Source organism: Eubalaena glacialis, chromosome 19 (assembly GCF_028564815.1).
Source record: "Eubalaena glacialis isolate mEubGla1 chromosome 19, mEubGla1.1.hap2.+ XY, whole genome shotgun sequence".
Lineage (NCBI taxonomy): Eukaryota > Metazoa > Chordata > Mammalia > Artiodactyla > Balaenidae > Eubalaena > Eubalaena glacialis.
The window spans coordinates 2,012,759-2,029,236 of NC_083734.1; the positions used below are offsets into that span (position 1 = coordinate 2,012,759).

Genomic DNA, 16,478 nt, shown 5'->3' on the forward strand with positions numbered 1-16,478 from the left:
ACGTCTTGCGCTGCTCGGCCGAGGAGCTCCCTCTGGTCTGGGTGAACATGTCAAAGCCGTCCCGGGGGTGACACTGCTGGAGCGAGCTCAGGGTGCCGCTGACGCTCTCCGCGCCCAGGTCTGTGCAACAGAACAGAGGAGGGGTGGGCGACGACAAATGTGGGCCTGACCTTGGGAAGAAGCCACCTGGCGAGCTGAAGTCCTGGGGGCGCAGAAGGGAGCGAGAACAGCCCCCGACCCCCCCAAGCCGCTCCCGAATGAGGGCGAGCGGCGAGCAGGCGGGCCGTGCAGGCTCCTGCCCGCGCCAGGGCGCCCCTGGGAGCCGGTCACAGAGGCCACAGGCCAAGGTCACTTATGTGACAAGTATTTCGTAGGCGCCCGCACGGCCAGAGCTCGACCCTGACTGGACCACAGTGACTCTGGCGCGGTTCCTGGCCTCAAGGGGGTACACAGAGTAGGGGGACAGACAGCAGCACAGAATTAGGTGGAGACATGGGCGGGGGACCGGAAACTGCCACAGGAGCGGGAGGGGGGCTGGGCGGCGGGCAGAGGGGGTGACGCGGGAAGGGTGCTGGCGGAGAGACGAGGCTGCTCAAGAGGCTCACACGCAGGCAAAGGAGTCGATGGGGAAACACTAGACCTTTTTAAAGCAGGGGCAGCAGAATCCAATCTGAATTTTAGGTATTAAGCCTGGTGGCCACATGCTGGGTGGACTGAAGGCAGAGAAAGAGAAACAGTGGCTACGGATACATGAGATGTCGAGAAGCCAGAATTACAGCAACTGCCAGGGCACTAAGTAAAAGCTTGATTCAACTGAAATGAGATGAAGGTACAAAGATAAATATTAAGAAAACAGAAGCGCAGGGTGGAAGACAGCATCTTGAGAGCGCCGTGCTGACTGACTATGTAATACTGTGACTTCCTCTGTCCCAGACTGGGCTCATCCAGCCCGGGTGGGGCATCCAGAGTCCCGGACACACATTAAACTGAACAAACTGCGAAAAAATGGCACCTTTTCTTTTAGGTTTCAGAGGATGGCGCACACTCGCCGATATTAGTTCAAGGAGAGCAAACCCCTTCCTGTTGGCAAGCCCAGGGCAGAAGTCACCGATCAGCCACGGACTCTTCCAAGCCCCGACGTGGCCTCAGCATCCTTCCTGGGCCCACGTGCCAAGCACCCAAGGAGCTGACACCTATTTGCCGCCCTTGGCCTGGCTGATGTTGAGAAGGAAATCACTCCAGCCATAGAGAATGTGCCACATACAACACAGCAGCCACCTTTCTTCAAAAAGCCAACAGTTTCCAGTCCCTTGGACCACCCCGCACCCCTGCTTTCCAACACGGGTCCAAACTCTAAGTTTAGGGAACAAGCCTTGAGCTGAAGTGGCACAGCAGGACCCAGGCACATGTTGTCCCACAGGTCCCCCACAAGGCCGGCGGCGGGTGGGGGCGGGGGGGCAGGTCCGGGACACTCACCCAAGCCCGCGAGCTGGGAGGAGAGGGAAGACGGGGGCACCGTGGCCCCCACAGTCGGGCTCACCACGGCTGGAGACCCCGGGCCCAGGTCGATGAGGTTGTCCTCTGTCACTTCGCTCAGCACCTGCTGGGCAGGAGGTGGGCTGAGCCCCGGCCCGCGTGCTGGGCCCCGAGGCGATAGCTGGCAGGCACCACCCAGGGTCCCGGGTGGGCTGTTGTGAGTTACCCCCCTGCCCCTCCCCCATCTAAGGGACAGCGAGGTCCTGGGGGCTTCTTTGCACCCTCCCGCCAGGGATGTGCCTGCCGGCACCTCCTCAGAGCCCACCCACCAGAGCTTGCTCTCCCATCGCCCGAATATTTTAACCCCAGGAGACCCCAGGTTTCCCGGCCTCCAGACAGGCGAGAATTCTGAAGGAATACTCACTCCATTACTGGCATTTTGAACGGATCGGCCTGACCTGTATCGTTCGAACCTAACGGGGAAAGGAAAGTGGAGTAAGGAGAGGGAGCGCCCGGGACACTGCATCGCGAAGCTCACTGGCCTGGGAAGCTCCCGGGGCCCGCGGGCCGGGAGGCCAGCAGAGACCCAGGCTCTGGGGAAGGAGAACCACCGGCCCATTTGGGGGGCCGGGGAGTGGACAACCCCCAACACACAACTTCGCCCTTCCTGCTGCTGCATGGGGCTCCCCCGAGTGGGGATCAGCCTCCCAGCCTCCCCAAGGGCACTGCAGGTGCGGGCTGGCACATGCAGGAGGCCATCGTAAGCACCCCCAGGGCTCCTCTGGGCCCTGCAGGGGAGGCTGGGTCAGCCACCTTCCCTGGGGGTGCCTCAGATCCAGAGGAGAACAGCAGCCCCTCCCTGTTGGGCAGCTCTGTGGCGGAGTGACGAGCCGAAGGACTAACTTGCTAGGGGAAGGGGTGGGGCCCAAGGCCGGGCACGTGGAGGAGGAGGGCAGGCACAGGCCCCAGCAGCTGCGGGAGGGTCGGTCAGCTAGGGCCCCCGCCCGCTGGCCACAGCCTGGCCGAGGACAGGCTCTCCTCTCCAGCACCCAGGTCATTCTCTATCAGGTGGGGACCAGCATGGCAGCCCCAGACGCCACAGGCTAAGAGGCCGCCAAGAGACCTTCTCCAGCTGGAGACTTGCTGAGATTCCCTGCTCCACGTCGGTCTCCCCATGTGCTGGGGTCAGCGCCTGGTGAGCAGGGATCCCCAGGGGGACAACCTGGTCAGGCCACCCGTGGGATGCAGTTTATCCTCAGTGGTCGACAAGGACAGCAATATTAACCCACCTGAGGTTCTCATGCGGGAGCACCTTCCCACGCCCTTGCTGACCATCAGTCTTATCAAAGGCTCTCTGGCTGGAAGGGCACCTCAGGGCTGCCGGCCCCGGGCTTTGCCTCTGAATTGCTGTCACCCTGTGCCAGAAAGGGCTGAGATGGGTTTAACAGGTGAAAAGTTCAGCCTGTTTACAGTGGAGACCCTGGCACCGCAGGGCAGGAACCCGGGGCTCTGGCGCTGGGAGTTGAGGCCCCCGGCTCTGTTCCTGTGCTCCCATGGCACAGGGGGCCCCAGACAGCCCCACATGCTTCCTGTGGAGGGCTCGTCATCTGTCGGGTGGACACAGGGCCACCCACCGCTGCTGCCATGGTCGAAGCTGAGACACAGCCCAGAGCTGTGGCAACCACAGCAAAATCACCCTCTAAGGCCCAGATGCAAGCATCTGTCACCCAGACCCTACGTGATGCCAGGTCATCAGACCACGAGTCAGCAGCCCGGGGGCCCAGGCCTCATCCTTAGGAGCAGGAGGCTGGCCAGGCCAAGGCGCTTTCTGGGGCAGCCCCGTGAGAGCCATGGATGGGAACCCGCTCGCCACCTGCCTGCCTGCTGAACACTGCCTGGATCACACACCTTTCTCCCTGAGGGACGGCTCTGGGAAGGCAAAAGAATATGCACGTTTGTTACCTCGAACCCGAAAATGATTTGGAAAAACGGAAATGCGTGTCTCTCCCAGCACTCACACCTGCCTGCTTCCGTGCTCCCCACACGCTGGCGTTGGCAAAGGAAGGGAAAATCTCTCTTTTTTTAAAAATGGGAAAGAGGAAATCTTTTTTTCCCTGGTAGAGATTTCTCCCCCTTAATCCTTTTCAGATTCAGAGGCTCTTCAAAGGAGCAGGTGCAGGAGCGCAGGGTCCCCGAGCCCCATCCTCCCTCCTGGGCTGGGGTGACAGGGGCCAGCCTGAGGCTCGTGAAGGGCACCGCCCGATTCTGTGGCACGTTCCTGCTGCTGGCTCCCAGGAGAACGAGAAGCACTTCCCCGTCCTGGGAACAGGTCGGCGTCTCCGAGGAGTATTTTCCGCCTCTACTCTGCACGCCCCCCCGCCGCCCCCCGCCCCCCGCTGGCTCCCACCTCTCGTATCGGAGGAAGACGTTGTTGAGGTCGTCGTTGACGTGCAGCAGCTCCTCGGTGACCTCCTCGTTGCACACGCGGGAGATGAGCTCCACGACGCGCTGCTGCATGGCGCGGCAGGTCCTGTGCAGCTCCTGGGGACACAGGTCTGGCTACCGCGGGTGCCCCTCGTTCACACTCTACTTGCTTTGCAAAGACGTGTGCCAGTTCGTAAAGCCACACGGGCCCAGGCGTGTCCACAAAGCCGGGTGTGTGCGGGAGGCCAGGAGGACCCCCGCCCCGCCCGCCAGGCGGTGCCTCTTGATGGACAAACGTCCGAGCGCACACTCTGCTGCGTGCAGAGTACGGGGTTTGCACAAACCGTCTGGAAAATCTAAAAACGTGATTCTCTGCAGTTGCTTGTTCTCTTCAACAGACCGTGCCAGACGCCGCCCTATCACTTGGGACAGGATGCCCCATCCTCTGTGTATCATCATGCATCTCACCCGCCAAGGCTCCCTGTGCGCTATGAACACGCCCTGAGCCCGCACCCCCGCCCCAGACCGCCTAGAGCGCCCCGGGCTCCCCTTCACCTCCAGTAGGCGAAGACTGGCTCCCAACCACCCCAGACGGCGAAGCCCCCCCAGAGGAGGCTTCACGGAGGCGCCGCCAGCCCGAGGAGAACCAGCCCCTCAGCAGACTGCAGGGAGCGTCTCAAGCACCCGGCACACACGCCCGAAGCACCAGTAGCACCCGCGGGGAGAGGCCGGGGCTGGATTCAGTCTCCCCCCAGAGCCCAGCCCCTGCTGGGTGTGGCGGCCAAGGCAGCAGCAAGCAGCCCTGACCATCAGCTGTCTGGGGGTCCGGCGCCCTGGGCTTGGCTCTCCCAGGGTGGGACGGGGGTGCTGGGAAGAGGTGAAGCCCTGCCGATGGCGCTGGGCACCACCACGGCAGCCAGGGTGGCTCTGCTCTCATCTGTCCGGACACTGATGGGTCTCTGTAGAGTTTCGCTCATGGAGGAGGCGTTCCATCACTTTGCGGAACGTTTGGGAAGCGCTAGGAGGTTTCTGGGGCCTCGCCTGGAGGAGGGATGAGACCCGAGGCCGTGCACTGGGGTCTGGCTCCCGTGGCCTTCAGCTGGGGCAGAGCAGGGCGGGACATCCCCCACCCGCTGGCAGGGCCTCGTGTGTTCTACGCCTGGGTTGGCACCCAGGGACCCCCCACGGAGCTTCGCCTAAACATGGCCCGGATCAGGGGTGTCCAGGGGTCTCTGCAGAGAGGAGGTTTCACCTTCTCCTTGCTTCAACCTTTTAAGTTACTGTCTTAAAAAAATTAAACAGGAAGAAACGAGAAGAGATTGCACGGGAGAGGAGGACCAGAGCATGAAGATCTGTGCCACCACAGACACCCGCTGGCTGCCTGCGGGCCCTCCACGCGGTCACCAGCAGGCAGACCCTACCTGCCTCCAAACCACCAGGACAGGCACCTTCTTCTGGTCCTGAGCCACGGACAGCCAGAGGCTGCCCGGCTTGCCCTTCCCGCCTGGCAACAGCTGGGACAGGAACTTCCTAAACGCAGACGGTCTCAGTCTGGCCTCTGGGGTCTGGTTCTCAACAGAGGGGAGGGCGGCTGGTCACTGCTCTTGGTGCAAAAGCCCTCCATCCACCAGAAGACTTTGTAAAATGTCCTTTTTCTGTCTAATTCGTCCCAATGCCTGTATCTTTTCTTCAAGGGACATTCTCCTCCCCACCTTGCAAAACAATCTTTTAATCATCTTTCTGGGTCTCCTCTGAACCCTCTCCAAGTTCTAATGAGCAGGGAGTAAGGCCCTGAAGATCTGCTTTCTACAGCTGCAAAGGAGACAGGAGGGAGACAGAGTCTTTGTTGAAGAGAAGGGGAAATAATGAAGCTGAACACATAGAGTAAACTAGATTTCTCTATAGAAAATGGTCCTGGCCCTCCTGGTTTTTGTTGAAATGAGAGGCAAGAAGCGAGAGGGGCTAAACCATCTGCTACTTGAAGACACAGTGTGGGATGGGCCTCCTTCGTCAGCTGAGGGATGGCCGTGAAGGACGCCCATCCTGGGCGTCACTGGATTAATCACGCATTATCACTAACTGCAGACAGAGCTGGAGAGGCTGATCTGGGGGCAGCAGGGGCACGGCCGCCGGCATCGGGATCTTTAAAGATTCCCAAGGCCGGACTCCCAGGCGCAGCCAAGGGCATAAGCTCCAGCAGACAGAGATGCAGAGCCTCAGGACAGGGAAGACGCGGCTGGACAGCCCGTGAGGGAGGGAGACGGAGGCTGCAGGTTCCCCAGCGCTGCCCCCTGCTCAGAACCACCGGGCCACCCGAGGGAGGGTGGCCGACGGCCTGCAAGCACGGAAGGACCTGCTACGTGAGGGAGGAACTTGTGTCTGCTCCAGCGGGTGGAACAGACCGGGGCTGCAGGCACGGTGTGGACGGGCTTCCATCAGCCGCTTCCCAACCGTCCCACGGGGAGAGATTACTCCAGGCTCCGAGTCACCCGGCTCATCAGCGGCCAGGCCCAGAGGTGAAGCCAGGGATCCCTAAGCCGCGGCTCTTCCTGCCCTGTCGTGCTGCTTCCCAAAGCCTATCCAGGTCATGTGTTTGGAGGCGGAAGTGCCTCCCCGGCCTGTTGCTGAGGATGTTCAGAAACAAGGCGGCACCAGGGATGCTGCCGGCGTAGGGAATCAGCACAGGGTGGGGCTGGACAAGCCGCCTCCCAGATCTCTCCCAGCCCAGAGAGGGAAGCTGCTGTGCCCCCTCTGGGGCCCCGCCTCCCCTCGCCCACCCTGCCCGGCTTCCTGCCACTCTGCAGGCCGGGCCGCGGGTGAGGCCACACCTGCAAGTCCTGTGCGAAGCACAGGAAGCCATCCGGACGCAGCCGGCCAGGATGCTGGTCGGCCGCAGCGGTGCGCCCTCGCCAACACCTCCCGTTTCCCTCTTCCCATTTCCTCCCAGCAGTTCACACTCAAATCCGCAGCAGCTTCTGTGGGCGTGAACACTTGGGCTGGTGACAAATGCATTTATTTCCACTTTGAGCTCTGGGTAGCTTCTGCCCTGAGCATTCTGGCCACCCTCCAGCTCGAGTGAGGGGTCCCGGGGCACAGTCTGATCCCATCCCTTTCCAAGCAGACCGTGGCACTTTCCCACGTGCAGCCCCGACCCCTGGGAGACCCTGCCCGGCTGGCTCGAGGAGCGAGGCCAGCGGCCAGGACAGCCGTGTCTGCTCACAGAGCTGACGGCTCCCGAGTCTCTCGTGCCGAAAGGACAGCCTCCCACTGGTACCCAGAACCATTCTCTCTGTTTGACGTATAAGATAGCAGCGAGGTCGGTAGGCTTGGAGTTGGAACAAGACAGAGGGAAGGGAAACGTCACGGGAAGCAACCTATTTTTGAAAACTGTGAGCTGACGCCAGGAGATCAGGTTCTGTCTGTCTTGGCTGATGGGCTTGTTTGAACACACACACACATGCAGACGTGTGTGCTGTCTGGTTGGCCCTGGCTGTCCGCAGGGCTGGCTTTGTTCTGCTACGCCTGCTACCAGGAACTCAGCTCTGTCCACTGCAAACCCCTGTCAGCAAGAATTCTGGTGCTGACACAGCACAAAGCTGCCTCAAGAGGCCCCTCAGTTCCTGCACTGTTCCTGGACTGATCTCAGATTCCTGCGCCTTGGGTTACGCCTGGAAGAACCCCGCAGACCGCGGATGGAGGCCGACGCGGCACTGATGGCGCGCCTGGAGCTGGGCTGCTGCGGGCACTGGTCGCTCGGCGTCCAGAGCAGCCGGAGGGCCCGGGCCCAGGTAGGTAGGCTGCCGGCTGTGAGCTCCTCCAGAGCGGGAACCACAGCCCACATCCTGGGCAGGTCTCCCCCACCCACACCCTCACCCCCTTAGGGGCCGGAAGGGGGCACGGCAAGCAGCTGCTTGGGACCAGGCCACCTGGGAAGCATGCCCTCCTGGAGGACAGCAGCCAGTGTGGCCCTCAGGGGACCAAGACCAGCCGCCCCGAGGGGCAGGCGTGGGAGGTGCTCCCCGCTGGCCCTCACATTTCACGGCGTCCTCTCCACCCTCCGGGAGGTGCTGCTTCTGAGGGCGGGGCCGCCGCCACTTCCCACTGATGCCAGAGTCTCTGAGACGTTGTCAGGAGAGCTGGGCACCAGCTCTGGGCTTGGCGGACCTGGGGCAGGAACCCTGCAGGCCAGCTCTGCTCCTGGACCCCTTTCCGCCTGGCTCCCAGACCTGCAGGTGGCCAGTGAGCCACAGAGCCTCCGGGGCCAGGACGTGGACCACCCAGGCCGGGGACCCTCAGCTTCACCCCAGAAGTCTCAGAAGTGGCTCCCACGAGCAGGAACAGCTAGCGGTCCCTGCATGTTTGTGATGTCATGTTGGGTGAACAAAGCGACACATAAAATCATACACCTGATATCATCTCAACCCCATCTGAAATAAACATGGAAAAAATGTCTGAAAGAAAATACATCAGAACACCGACCGTGCTTATCTGCGGACGCTGGGGTTAAAGAAAACTATTTTCTTCTTTGTACTTCCTTTTTCTTTAGATGGGCACGTATTTTGCAACTGGCATTTTACAATGAGGAAAAAACTTTTTTAAGGAGGATAAAGAAGAGAGCACCTGGGACTGGCCTCTGACCGCCTCCGGGACGCGTGGGCTGGACGCGGGCCTCCTCGGACTCGGTCCCTCTAGAGGACGGGCCCCGAACCCCATCCCGCCCCCCCCACCGTGTGTCCCTGGCCCGGAGGCCCTCACCTGCAGCAGCTCCAGATCGGACGAGTCCTCCTGCCCGGGGACCATCTCCGTTAGCATCTCGGACATGACCTTTGTGTTCCCCCGAACGACGTCCAGTTCGCTCCGCAGCCTGGCGATCTGTGGGGGCCGGGGGCGGCGCAGGGACGGGGTCAGTGAGCCTGCACCAGGTGGACGCGGCCCGGCTCTGTCTGCGCCTGCGCACGGGGGGCGCCAGCAGCTGGCAGCTGGGAGCCCCGGGATGCGGGGGCAGTGCTGGGTCGGAGCGCGGGGAAGTGAGCCTCTCAGGCCCCGTTTCTGCTCCTTCACGTGGTGGAGAGCGTGGCCCCCAAGGTCCCTGCGGGGGTCTGGGGTCCTCGACTAGGAACCTCACAGTTGCAGGCTCTGGCCCGGAATCGAGGCTCCAAGCACAGCGGCCCCTGAGTCGTGCCTTCCCCACCCACTCCCCATCCAGGGGTGCCTGTCCCAACTGCCAGCCCCACAGAGCTCCCCAGAGCCAGGACCCGGGCTGCCTCTCCCGCAGCAGGGACAGCTCTCTGAGCCTGTGTCCTCACCTGTGCAAAGGTGACCTCACAGGCCAGCCGTGGCCATCCAGGGGCACACCCCGCACTGCCCAGTCGGGTCTGCTGTCCCTCTTCACCGCATTCAGCCCCCTCTCGTCCTGCCTGTGTCCCCTCGCCCATCCCAGACCCTCCTTCTGACCGCTCCCGAGCTCCCCCGGCGCAGACGGCCAATAAGGGGAGGGTCTCGGTGGCCGTCCAACTGCAAATGCGTCCGCCTTGCCTCTTCCCAGGGCCGCCTGGGAGGCCTGGTGCCAGCTGTGGCGGGGTCCCAGGAGGGGCAGAGCTAGTTTCAGCTGCGGCCTCCACCTCCTCCCCACTCCGGGGGTCCCAGGGGCCTTCATGCCGCTGCCCAGCCGGCCCATGACGCCCGGTGGGCAGGAGAGAAGGACCGCCGCCCGGTCTACTGACAGGAGACCGAGGTTAAGCGACCCGGCTGAAGCCTCACCGGGAGGAGCGGGCTGAGCCCAGGCCTGTCCGATCCCAGCCCACCACCTGCCTGGCCGCCCCCTCCTCGGGGCCCACAGAGCGGAAACGTGCACACACTCCGCTAACCGGACACAATTGCTTGAGCCCTCTGTTTAAATGAGGTTCCATAATAATGACACTGTCACAAATAATAAATGACAATTTAAAAAACAGAAACAGTGGATAGATTTTCTTTCAAGTCTGACCAATCCTCACTTTTTAACTAATGGAAATTCTATAGATTCGTCTAAAGACTCATCTCCAGACTCCTCCAAAAGAATCCAGGTTGGCATTGAGGCAGCATTAGCTCCCCAGGAAATAACTCGGGGAGACTGGGCGTTGCTCGGGACGCAGCAGGACTTGGTCCTTCCTGCAGGCTCCGCCCTGGCCCAGGCTGCCTTCTCGCAGGATAAGTCTAAACCTCTCTGAGGGACACCCGAGGCCCTTCACAACTCCGCTCGCTCTGGTCCTGGGCTTTTGGCCTCACCTCCCGCTGTGATTCTCGCCAGCCCCGCCCCCGCCCCGCCCTGTCCTCTAAACCGCCCACCTGCTGTGCCCCGAGCCCCCCACCTCCCACCGAGTGACCACCGCCCTCGACAGCGCGCCCTCAGGAGGGCCGGGCACTTGCACCCGTGTCGCCGACACCCTGCACAGGGCCCGTCTGGGGAGGCCTCCTCTGTCTCCTGGGAGACCGAGGGCAGTGGCCGGCGTGCCTGTGGCCCCAAAGCGTGCACGTACCTGCTCTGAATTGGCCGTGATGGGGCCCGCAGCGCTCAGAGCCGGGGCCTGCGGCGCCGAGGAGGAACCGCTGCTCGTCCTTGGCTGCGACTGGGACCTGGGCATGGCGGTGGCTGGGTCCACCTCCGGGACGCTCTGCACGGCAACGACAAAGCCTTCTGTCCACCTGGGCCGCCTGGGCAGTGGCCTGGCACTGCCCCCGCCCCCCCCACCTCTCCTCCCTCCACGAACCTCACAGACACCGAGGCGGGCCAGAGAGGCAGCCCCCAGCGCAGCCTGTGAGGGCTCTGGCCACCCTCCCACCGTCAGGACCACCTCGGGATCAGAGGGGAGGGCCTGCTAGTAAGTTTTCTAATCAGGAACCCCTGTTTGGCACCAGAAGGTTACGTTTTGGCCTTTACAAGTGGACTAACATAAAGAGTAACGATGCAATTTACTGAACGTTCTTCGTAACTACAGGAACCAGCACGCTGCTCTGCGTCACGATTCGGAGAATCAAACAGGCTTGTTTACTGAACGAAGTGCAGCAAGTGGCTGGGAGGGATCACGTGAGAGAAACGCTAGGAAAGCCCAAGTCCTCGTGCTTCCCTCTGGGCCCCTCGTGGCCCCTTGAACGTGAGCTGTGCCCAGGCGGGAGGCCTGCACGGCACTGCCCCTCAGAGATGGACAAACGGGGCCGTGGCAGAGGGAGCTGGGGTGGGCGCCTCTCCCAGATCCTGCGCCTCCGGCTCTCCCGGGGCAGGAGAGGGCCTGGCTGCCTCCGAAGAGGAAGGACGGCGTTGCCTGGGCACCTTCCCTCCTGAAGCTGCCAGCATGTGGGAGCGCCCTCAGCGGGCCCTCCCGGGGCTTTGCATCCCAAGGCTGGCGGGAGTCAAGGGTGACCACTCACAGCCCAAAGTAAATTTTAGATCCATTTGACTTGTCCAGTTGAAAAACCCAGGAGCAGGGACCCCGCCAGCCCCTCGGCGTTGCCGATGTGGAGGTGGGGCTGCTCCGGCCGCCCTGGGGAGATGCAGTCCCCACACCAGACGCCTGGGCTCGGGAGAGCAGGTGCCGGGACCTTCCCAGGACGGCTCCACCCTAGCGGCCATCTCCATGACAGTGTCCGCACTGCTCCTTTGTCACCTTCTCCCACAGTCGGGGTGAAAACTGGGGGGGGGGGTCCCTGAGCCACCAGCCACCAGCTGTCTCTCTCCCGCACCCGCTCGTTATCAACAAGAAACGCCCTGGAGCCCTAAGGAGGCTGATGACAAGCTGAATAATTCAGAGGCTGTCTCTGCAACAGGCCCTTGGGGACGCGTCGGCCGCCGAGGCTCACCCGCTGGGGTGTGTGTATCGGGGACAGCGCGTCCAGGTCGGCCATGGGGAACTCCATGCCCTTCCTCTTCAGCTCCTCGTACGCGTGCACGACGCCCGTGAGGTCAGGGCTGCTCCGGAAGGCGTCGGCCCACGCCTGGAGGGAGGAGGGGGCCTGTTAGGGGTGCCGGGGCGCTCAGGGCTGCGGCCCAGCCACGCTGCTCCTTCCTGCCAGCGCCACCAGGCTGAGCACGAATGAAAGCAAAGCACAGAACTCAGCCCAGCGTGGGGCACATCCTAGGGCGGAGACGGAGCAACCGCACCGAAGCATGGGGCTCAGCCCAGGAGATGTGCCCGGCAACGTGCGGCTGGAGAGGCCGCGCCCGCAGGACGCGCGGGGACAGCGGCGTGGCCTCCACGCTCTGCGCATGAAAGTCCAGGCTGACCCTAGTAGGTCAGGGAGCCGGGGTCCACACTGCCCGGCTGCCCATCTGACGGGCGAGGTGACTGCGGCCAGGGCAGGAGCACCCGCGCTACTCACAGCGTCGGCTGTGTGGGACAGTCCGCTGGGAAGCTCGGCCGCTAGGTTCCGTTACGTAAGACACAACACGGGGAGGAAGGAACACATATTTCAATAGGCTGCCGCTCGTCTCTGATTCAAGGAACGGTCAAAATTTATTTTTAAATTCTGTTCTTTGGAAGTTTTAGAAGGTGTCAAAAAAAGAAGTGCCTCCAAAGGGCACCCCCCAAGAGGGGCCCAGAGGAGGAGGAAAGCCGTCCTGTCGGCAGCTCTGTCGCTGTCTCAGGGCCCAGCTGCTTCCCCCCATCTCTGACCAAGAGAGCAGTTTCCAAAAAGCCTCGTTCAGTTCGGCCGCTGCATCTCACTGACCACAAACCCTGCCGTGAGCCCGGCCTCCCGGGGCCCGCTCCTCCAACCTACACATGCAGGGACTTGTCCCCGCGTCAGGACAGCCCCTCGTGGTCACACTTCCTCCCGGACGCTGGTGGGGGGGGCGCGTTTCACAGCCCACGGGGAGGCGGGGAGAAGCAGGCGCGGCAGTCAGCTCCTCCTGGAGCCGCCTCCGGCCTTCGTTGCTGCGGGAGGACAACAGCTCCAGGGGAGCCCTTTTAACTTATGCCGCCTTCCACCCCCACCAGGTCTGACATAAGAAGACCACGACTGTTCTCTCCAGTCGGCGGACACTTCTTGGGCACCTGCCCAGCAGCGATCAGCAGGCCCCGTGGATGGCCCTGCAGGGGGTACGCATGCCCAGCTGACTAGTCAGGTCTCCCGCTCCAGGAGCCTGGCCCGGGGCCCTCGGAGGGCTGGGCTGCTCTGTGGGTAGATGTGGGCCCTGGGTCGCACCCACATGCCAGCCCGGACCAGGGAGCAGGGAGAGCCTGCCTGCTGGGACGGCGCGGACACTCAGGAGAAGGTCTGTCCCCTCCCTGGCCGTCACCCCGGGGTTCTGGGGAGCCTGCCTTGTCATGACCGGCACTGCTCTTCACCTAGGCAGCTGGGGTTGGCATCTGCTATTTAACCAACCAAGCAGTCCTGGCTAATGGCCCCCGTCCTGCGCGGGACCCCTGTGCAGTCTGGGTGCGGGGCTGCTGGCAGAGTCTGTCCACGGCAGTGCTCTCTACTGACCACGCCCCTGACGCCGGCACCTTGGGGGGGAAGCACAGGGCGGGAGATGCCGTGTGCCTCGGGCACCTTCCGGGCCGGTGCCCACACCTGTGCCCCCCACCCGCCGAGTCTCCCGGGGGCACAGAGAAGGCAGTCAGACAGCATTTGTCAAGTCAGAGCGAACGTGGCCTCACCGATGCGAAGCTTCCTGCTGCAGGGACAGGGGAGGATGGCCACGCAGGTGGCCAGCGGACTGAGGTGATGGTGACAGCGCAGGAGCCCCTCTAGACAGCTGGCCCCGCTGAGAATCACGACCCTGCCCCGGGGGCCGTGGCCTCGGGAGGTCTGCTTCCCCACGAGAAGCCAGGGAGCGGCAGGGCGGGTGCTGTCAGAGCAGAGGGCCTGTCCTGGGAGCTGCGGGTCAGCATCACAGCGCCCGCCTCACTGCCCTACGCCCTGCCCCGCCCACCCGTGCCCACGTGTCAGGGGTTGGAAGGCCCAGAGGGAGTTCCGATCTCCTTTCCCCTGGATCGCACACCAAAGAAAGGGCTAAAACCTTATGCAAACATGAGCCATTTGCTCCAGACCCCTCAAGTTTCGACAAAGTTTTAAATCATCCAATTTCAGATCAATACACAATTGCCGATTTAAACAATGGGTTCCGTTCCCTGGACAAAAGGAGGCTGCCGTCCCGTCCTGCGCGTGCTCCTGGGCTTCTCACTCACAGGGACAGGGTCTCGGGAGCTGCCCATCCACAGAATCTGCTGCAAGCCCGGCCACCGGCTCCCTGCCACCTCCTGAGAACACGGCCCCCCCGCCCCTCCTACCCCCCGCCATCAGCTCCCCTCTTCAGTGGAAAGAAAGAGAATTTTTAGACTCTACTCTTGGGGGAGTGCGGGAGGCAGGGATGAGGTCCCTCCACCAGAACCATGTCCTTTCTGTCCTGGAACAACCCCAGGGAGGGGCTGAGGGTGGCGCAGAGCGGGGGGATGTCCCACAAAGGGGACGTCACGGGAGGCCCACCCTCTGGATGGGCCCCCTTCTCCCGGGCCACCGGGAGCCCTGTCCCTTCCAGAAGGGCCTGCTGCATCTGGCACGCTGGCCTCTTGAAGGGCAGGGCCCCTCGAGCACACGAGCCCGAGGGGGTGTCTTTCCGAGCGGCCCAGGGAGGTGGGGCGGCAGGAGGGCAGCCAGAGGACACGGCTGCCTGGCTGAATGGAGGGATTAGGGGTGGAGGGGAGGGGGGAGGGACAGGCATCCTGACTTCACAGCGGCCCAGACGGTGGCAAACGTGCACTGGAAACGCCAGCTCTGTGGGCCACCCTGGGACCACGATGCCTGGGATCAGCCTTCTAGGAAGGCGTCAGAGGGACAGTGGGTGGGGAGCGAGGGGGCCGTGCAAACTCCAGCACCTGTGTCCCCACAGGCACGGGAGACTTCAGAAAAGCTGCAGCCCTTGCCCTCCCAGGGGATCATCAGACCATAACTTTTCATTTTAAAAGCATATTCAACATGGAAATAACATCACCTTCTTTCCAAGACGGGTTTAAAAAGGCCGACGGGACGCAAAACCCCTGTGCACCCGTCAGACGGGCTACGAGGAAGATGACGGCGAGGACGTGGGACACTAGGACACCTGCTGCTGGCGGGGGGGGACCGCTGGTGGGGGGGCCACGTGGGAGCAGCCTGGAGGCGGCTCCTCCAGCCCCAGCCGAGCCTTCGGAGGAGGTGGCCCTGGCCGACACCCTGACTGCACCCTCCCGAGAACCGCCCAGCTAAGCTGTTCCTGAACCCCTGGTTCACAGAAATTAGGAGGTAATAAACGTCTGTTGCTCTAAGCTGCTAAGTTTGGGGTAATTTGTTACAGGACAGTGAATAACGAACACGTCCCAAAGTGTCACCTGTGCTCTCGATGCTCCAGGCCTTTGCACACACTGCTCTCTACCTGCCACGTCCCTTGCACTCTGACCTTTCCACCCAGCTTGTCACCCCTCAGGGTTCAACAGAATTGTCACATCCTCAGTGAATCCTGAACACCATCCCCACGACCCCAGAGTTGGCCCCGCCCTGTGGCACGTGGCCCCGGCACGTGGCTCTGTTAGGCTCCAGGCCTGTCCCCCATGGGCAGCCGAGGGCCAGGCACCCGGACACAGCCAGTGACGGCCAGGAGAGCCACCGCTGAGGGTGTCATCTCAGCGGGATGAGGGTAAAAAACAAGTGTTTCTCAACAAATATTTAAACGCAGAAGCACCCATTCTTTCCTCCAAATGATGGGGAAGCGTGAGGACTTGCTGATGGGAGGCCTCGCCTTCCTCTCTCCCCACGGACCAGCCGAGGGGAGCCGCCGACCCACCTGGATGAGAGCCAGCACCTTGTCCTGCACGATGGTCGGGGGGTTGCTCTTGGGAGAGATGATTTTGACCAGGACGCCGTCGATGAAATCCCGGTTGGCCACGAGGACGTGGAAGCGGTGGCCACAGTTCTTCACGCATGTCTCCAGCACCTGATGCGGGCGGGATGGAAACAGAGGTCACCCCCAGGGGCCAAGGAGACGCTGCCCACTCTCCCCACTGCCGACCATCCTGCCGACGGGCTCCTCCAGAGGCAATCCGGCAGGACACAGGTGGCCCCTTGCTGGCTGGGGTCTCTGGGCCTGCACAGCAGTCGGGCGGCACCGGATCCGCACGAGAAGGGTACTGGGGTCTCAGCGGGGTCAAAACGACCAAGCATCCCTGGAAACGAGCCTCTGGGTTGGTGGCGACAGCCGGTGGACGCAGGCCCTCCCGGGCGGAGGCCACTGGAGCAGCCTGCATTGCTGGTGAGTTACTGCACCTGGTCATGAGGAGGGGAATGCCCCACACGGCCGCACAACCCTGCTGCCACAACTGAGACCGGTAGTGACCCGGGTCTCCCACCCCCGTACGCGGTTTGTGGCCTTGGCCACATTCGAATCAACTCTGCCCCTCCTTCCTCGTCCAGAAAAATAAGTTACACAGGCCTCGGCCACTAGAAAAGCACAGCGCTTGTGGGTTCTGACCAATGGCCAGCGCGGGCTTGAATCTCAGGTCCACTTTCAGGGCCAGTCTGTCTGAGCTCAGCTTCCCCGCCTGCAAAGCGGGCGCGAGTGCCCCGCTGCA

At 62.6% G+C, this 16,478-nt stretch overlaps 1 protein-coding gene across 3 annotated transcripts in view; it reads right to left on the minus strand.

The window, feature by feature from the left end:
• The window catches only part of TOM1L2 (target of myb1 like 2 membrane trafficking protein), an 82,769-nt gene that overhangs the window by 14,174 nt on the left and 52,117 nt on the right, over positions 1-16,478 (minus strand). For all 3 annotated transcript variants that reach the window (XM_061176163.1, XM_061176162.1, XM_061176164.1), the window contains exons 4-11: positions 15,695-15,844; positions 11,737-11,871; positions 10,419-10,553; positions 8,656-8,772; positions 3,884-4,017; positions 1,901-1,949; positions 1,477-1,600; positions 3-120 (exon numbers count right to left, since the gene is read on the minus strand). In XM_061176163.1, the coding sequence (XP_061032146.1) occupies positions 3-120; positions 1,477-1,600; positions 1,901-1,949; positions 3,884-4,017; positions 8,656-8,772; positions 10,419-10,553; positions 11,737-11,871; positions 15,695-15,844 (962 nt within the window). The remainder of the gene's footprint in view (positions 1-2; positions 121-1,476; positions 1,601-1,900; positions 1,950-3,883; positions 4,018-8,655; positions 8,773-10,418; positions 10,554-11,736; positions 11,872-15,694; positions 15,845-16,478) is intronic.